Genomic DNA, 5,745 nt, shown 5'->3' with positions numbered 1-5,745 from the left:
GGTTTTGCTCTTTTTCTGATATCTGGCAACCCGTCACCCTGCGCTTTAAGCAATAGAAGTTCAGAAGTGACTAGAAGGAGAGCAGCAGTTTGAAAACCGAACAGCAGCTACTGTTAGTGTTGACAAAGTAGCCTGGTTTAAATTATACACACCTTGTAACTGCGTCATTATTTGACCATAGCCCGGTGAACACCGCGCTCCCTCTCAGTGCGTGTGCACCATAGACAGTATAAGAAGGGTGTGCACGCACACGTCTTCTGCATCAGTAAAATGCGATTGGTTAATTTGAGTGTCAAGTTGTAATCACGTATCGAATCAAAGGAAGATTTTATCAGCTGGTTCGGTGGCCAATTGTTTTGAGTTAGAAATATAGCTATAACTCGCGATGCATATTTAGTATAATTTTGCCTCAGATAGGCTACAGGATTATACATTCACTTTAACAAGCAGGTTGTTCATTACCACGGGCGGCAAACTGTTTGCGTGTTTAAAAACTATACATAAGAGACGGAAAGATGCAGATAACTATACATTATTTAAGGTTATTTCTATTCGTTACGATATTGATATATGAACTGTTGTCCAGCTTTCCCCGTTGCTAGCGTGCACTCCTCTAATCTGTCGCCTGGGTGCTGCACTGTTAACTGCTGCGCCTTTCCCCCCGAAAATATCACGTTAACAACAACAACAACCCTTTAGAAAATGTAATTCCTTTGTGGATCCTCTTGATCTGCTTTCTCCGTGTTTCTTTTTACAATTCGCTGTGTTTCAATCTCACGCACGTTGCACGCGAGTTAACCACGCCCACTTATTTGCATGTCGCGGTATACACGGAATAAAAAAATCTGTTACGGTTGACATTTTCTACCGCGGTAACGATATATACCGTCATACCGCCCAGCCCTAATTGTCACCATTGTTGAGATTCACAGGCTGATTCTTGATCTCGGTGTCTATAAAAAAAATGTGAAAAAAACTTTTTGAATGTGAACAACTTTTAAGAATTTTTTTTGATTACATTGTAAAAGTAAAATCTTAAGTAAATCTAACTCAGAAATTGGGATCTATATGAGTTCAGTGATTCAGGTTAAATGATTGTGTAAAAACGATCATATTAAAAACACAACCAACTCCATCAGATCACCTTTTCTATTTGTTCATCTGGCTGTTATAACTCAGGTACAGCAGCCAAACAAAATCTAAAGTTAATGATTTAAGGGTCACCAGCCCAACTAAAGCAAACACTGATCTCCATAATGGTAACATAACAATTACGGTTTTCTCCTTCAGTGATTCTGCTTGTTAACATCAGGTGTCTTCAATAATGCTCAATCATCGCTCAATTAATCACTTAATTATCTCATTAACTTTAACACTGCTTCAGTGTTACTTATAACACTCTGAGTGTGGACTCATATAAACTCTGTTAATTTAACACTGGGGATTTTGCTGTGTACCTATTTTAACATGAAATACATCAAGACACAAAAGTAAACTGTGTTTCCCAACTGGTCTTTAATTGTGAATTGTGAGACTGTCAATACAGAATGTTTAATACAGTTGCATTACAACCTCGTTATAGTTCTTTGTTTACATTTGTTTATTATGACTTGTTACATTTGACTACTGTTTAGACTGGCGTTGTACACACAAACCCTCACCTGAAAGGGAGAGAAAAAGAGATTAATAAATAACATACAATCTGAAGCTGACCCAAATAACAAAATAAGACAGTAACAAAATAAGAGAGATTTTATTTACCCTGTCCTTGATTCCTATAAGAGGGGGAAAAGATTAGTCCATTAGTGAAGTCCTTTCAGAAGAAAACATCTCGCAACACCATTTCCCCATCCTTGTGTTGTTCAGTTGTTTGAAATAAAAAGATGAACTTACTGAACGCCCTGATTTTCCAGGAGGCACCTGTAAGTGGCGATCTCCTGCTCCAGACGGCTTTTGATGTCCAGCAGTACAGCATAGTCTCTGCCCTGCTGCTCAATGCCAGAGCGCACCTGACAAAGCTCTGCCTCCAATGAGTTGATATGCTTCTGAAAGCCTGCTAGCATAGCGCTGTACCTAGCCTCTGTTTCCAACAGTGAGCACTCCAGTGCTCCTTTCTGTGTGGGTGATGAGAACAGTCAAAAAGAAAAAAGACAAATTTACATTAATCCAAAAACAGTTACCTTGAATAGAACAAAACAAAGACAGGTTTATCTTTGATAACAGCTAGCTACAAATTGTATCTAAAGAACAAGGCTGAAAACTTTTGGCATACTTTAGGATTGTAAACAACAGCTACTGCTTCACTGTCCACTTTGCCTTAATTTAGTTTTGGAAGTCATGGATTAACACGCACATATGTGAACAAATATTATAACTCAACATTTAACATTAGTAACATTATTATTTAACATGTTCATGCCTCAGATAATGTATTACCAAAACTCTCTTTCCACTGACTCTCACAATCCTTTTCTTTCTTTCTTTCTTTCTTTCTTTCTTTCTTTCTTTCTTTCTTTCTTTCTTTCTTTCTTTCTTTCTTTCTTTCTTTCTTTCTTTCTTCATTACATTTCTTCATTCTCCATCACATTCTATATTTCCTATGTCTCACCTTGCTGATTTGAGACTGTAGCTCGATCTCCAGGCTCTGCAAAGTACGTCGCAAATCTGAGATCTTTGACCTAGAGGTTTCTAGGCACCCTGTGTTGGTGGCAGCATCTTTACACAGATCTGCCATCTTAAAGAGAGTCACAAACACACTTACTATGTGAGCTATTTAACTCGTGATTCACATATATTGTTTCGCTGTATTACGGTAATACCACTCCAAACTGCAATTTAAAATCAAAAGTCTGCCACTATGATGGCTAATTAGTGTTCACATGTAGAGGAATTATAAGTCTCACCTTCTCTTTGAACCAGCACTCCTGTTTTCTGCAGTGTTTATCTATGATGGTCTCATAATGACAACGGATGTCTTCCAAAACCTTGTTCAGGTCTTGTTGAGGAGCAGCATCCACTTCCACACACACTTTTGTGTTTGTTAACTGACACAGTAGTGCTGCCACATCCTGCAAGCACGCATAGTTCAAGCATTATGGCTTTAAATTGTGTTTAAGTTATTGTTAAATTTAAGTTATTGCTTCCATCTTCATTTAAAAACATACAAAATTCTCATATGATTATTCTGCTACAGGCAAACTGTTACAAACCTCCTGGTGACTTTTCTTCAAATATACCAGCTCCTCCTGCAGAGCGCAGGTCTGCATCTCCAAGTCGGCCTTTGCCAGGCATGTCTTATCAAGTATGCGATGCAGGTTATCAATGTCAGCCTTCACACACTGCCGTATCAACGACTCATTCTCATATCTGATTGGTGAAAAGGTTGGAGGGGAATGAAATGATCATGTCTAAACATGACAATGATCTATGTACAAACAAAAATCTATATAGCAACACATCTTTAACTATTGTTAAATTTAAAAGATTAGCACTTATTTTTCATTGTTTCTTCTATGACTACATAAAAATATTGTATCTATGGCTGGATTACATCTGTTCAAATGAACATCTGTATATGTATGTACATACATTTGCTTGTATACATGTGTGTTTATATATGTGCCAGCCAGAGGTTGTGCTTCACTTTGAAGGACTAATTTTCCATTTTATTCTGTTTTTATTTGTCTTTGACAAAGTAATATACCTTACTGTTTACTTATGCGAAAAAGGAACACAAGTTAGAGCTTATCATTCTGTTTTTATTTGCCTTTAGAAAAGTATGAAAAGAACTAGATTTAAAAATGCCTTTAGAGAACTCACTTTATCCTGAAGTCCTCAGCAGCCAATTTAGAGTTGTCGATACGCAGGAGGATTTTGCCGTTGTTGATGGTAGCATCTTCATCTAATCTACAATGAAGAGCATTGAAAAAACTATCAATGTAGCTCATTTATAACATTGAAACAAACATTATGTATTTGTCTATTTTTTTATCAATACTATTTACATTGTGTTACTGCAAACTGTTTTTTATGCAGTGATATTTTAGTTCACAGGAATCTGAATCAGGAATCTGTGCCATTTTTATTAGAATCTCAGATTTCAGACACAAGATTTCCACCCTTAATTGTCTCAAAACTTCCATGTTGTACCTTTTCCTGAAGGCAATCGATGGTTTTCAAGTAGCAACTGTAGTCCCTCTGGCAGACCGGCCCCTTCTTCTCATAGTACTCGCGGATCTGCCTCTCCAGAGTGGCATTGGCAGTCTCCAGAAAGTGCACCTTATCTAGGTAGGATGCCAGACGGTCATTCAGGTTTTGCATGGTGGCCTTCTCGGTCTTCTGGAGGTAGTCATAATCTCTTCCATAGCACCCTCCAGCCATGATTCTTGCACCAAATCTTTCATCGTGTCCTCCACTGTACAGTCTGCCGTGACATCTGTATGCTCCATCAATTCTGTATGGTGGACATGGGGAGCAAGTATTCGAACGAAAAGAGCAGGAAGAGATGCGTGTCCTTCCTCCAAAACCGCAGCCATAAACACTGTAGGCTTTGGGAGCAACTGTACCACAATGACCTGGAATGATTATGGATTTGGAACTGGTCTCAGGGCACGGTTTGAGGCAGGTGTCAGAGCAGGTCTCAGAGTAAGTCTTCAGACAGGTCTCGGGGCAGGTCTTGGGGAAGGTGAAGGAGCAGGGCTTGGGGCAGATCTCAGAGCAGGTCTCAGGGCAGGTCTTCAGACAGGTCTCGGGGCAGGTCTTGGGGAAGGTGAAGGAGCAGGGCTTGGGGCAGGTGTCAGAGCAGGTCTCAGAGTAAGTCTTCAGACAGGTCTCAGGGCAGTTCTCGGGGATGGTGAAGGAGTAGGGCTTGGGGCAGATCTCAGAGCTGGTCTCAGGGCAGGTCTTCAGACAGGTCTCGGGGCAGGTCTTGGGGAAGGTGAAGGAGCAGGGCTTGGGGCAGGTGTCAGAGCAGGTCTCAGAGTAAGTCTTCAGACAGGTCTCGGGGATGGTGAAGGAGCAGGGCTTGGGGCAGATCTCAGAGCAGGTCTCAGGGCAGGTCTTCAGACGGGTCTCGGGGAAGGTGAAGGAGCAGGGCTTGGGGCAGGTGTCAGAGCAGGTCTCAGGGCGAGTCTTCAGACAGGTCTCGGGGAAGGTGAAGGAGCAGGGCTTGGGGCAGATCTCAGAGCTGGTCTCAGGGCAGGTCTTCAGACGGGTCTCGGGGAAGGTGAAGGAGCAGGGCTTGGGGCAGGTGTCAGAGCAGGTCTCAGAGTAAGTCTTCAGACAGGTCTCGGGGAAGGTGATGGAGCAAGGCTTGGAGCAGATCTCGGAGCTGGTCTCAGGGCAGGTCTTCAGACGGGTCTCGGGGCAGGTCTTGGGAAAGGTGAATGAGCAGGGCTTGGGGCAGGTGTCAGAGCAGGTCTCAGAGTAAGTCTTCAAACAGGTCTCGGGGAAGGTGAAGGAGCAAGGATTGGAGCAGATCTCGGAGCAGGTCTCAGTGCAAGTCCTCAGACAGGTCTCGGGGCAGACCTCAGGGAAGGCGAAGGAGCACGGCTTGGAGCAGATCTCGGAACAGGTCTCAGGGTAGGTCTTCAGACAGGTTTCAGGGCATGTGATGGAGCAGGTTTCAGAGCAGGTCTTCAGAGAAGTCTCGGTGCAGGCTTTCGAGCATGACATGGTGGATCAATGCAGAAATGGGACGATTGCAAAAGGGGCACGACACAAAAAGTCTTTAGAGATGTCCTGAAG

General features: G+C 42.2%; 1 protein-coding gene and 1 long non-coding RNA gene across 3 annotated transcripts; one reads left to right on the top strand and one right to left on the bottom strand.

The window, feature by feature from the left end:
• Positions 1-1,845: 1,845 nt before the first annotated feature.
• Positions 1,846-4,883, bottom strand: LOC130086647 (keratin, type I cytoskeletal 19-like). The gene is made up of 6 exons (XM_056252747.1): positions 4,119-4,883; positions 3,820-3,895; positions 3,210-3,366; positions 2,904-3,068; positions 2,609-2,734; positions 1,846-2,114 (listed from the first exon to the last, which is right to left on the bottom strand). Exons 1-6 carry the CDS (start codon positions 4,378-4,380, stop codon positions 1,890-1,892), a joined length of 1,011 nt encoding a protein of 336 aa, XP_056108722.1. The 5' UTR covers positions 4,381-4,883; the 3' UTR covers positions 1,846-1,889.
• Positions 4,884-5,131: 248 nt separating this feature from the next.
• Positions 5,132-5,524, top strand: LOC130086648 (uncharacterized). 2 transcript variants are annotated; one of them, XR_008807240.1, is made up of 3 exons: positions 5,132-5,200; positions 5,285-5,344; positions 5,441-5,524. It is a non-coding gene; the product is annotated as an uncharacterized LOC130086648 (long non-coding RNA). The 2 variants fall into 2 exon arrangements; XR_008807241.1 differs by having other exon boundaries at positions 5,285-5,356; positions 5,441-5,503.
• The last annotated feature ends 221 nt before the right edge of the window (positions 5,525-5,745 follow it).

Source organism: Rhinichthys klamathensis, unplaced genomic scaffold (genome assembly GCF_029890125.1).
Source record: "Rhinichthys klamathensis goyatoka isolate OS25496 unplaced genomic scaffold, OSU_Roscu_1.1 h1tg000098l_1, whole genome shotgun sequence".
In the NCBI taxonomy this organism is placed as follows: domain Eukaryota; kingdom Metazoa; phylum Chordata; class Actinopteri; order Cypriniformes; family Leuciscidae; genus Rhinichthys; species Rhinichthys klamathensis.
The sequence above is the reverse complement of the archived record's forward strand: the minus strand, read 5'-3'. Positions and strand labels throughout refer to the sequence as shown.

Coding starts and splice junctions, on each gene's coding strand:
- LOC130086647 (XM_056252747.1), bottom strand. CDS start 4,380: ATGGCTGGAGGGTGCTATGGAAGAGATTATGACTACCTCCAGAAGACC. Junction 3,367..3,819: donor GCTGAGGACTTCAGGATAAA/GTGAGTTCTCTA, acceptor TTCACCAATCAG/ATATGAGAATGAGTCGTTGA. Junction 3,069..3,209: donor TGAAGAAAAGTCACCAGGAG/GTTTGTAACAGT, acceptor GCGTGCTTGCAG/GATGTGGCAGCACTACTGTG.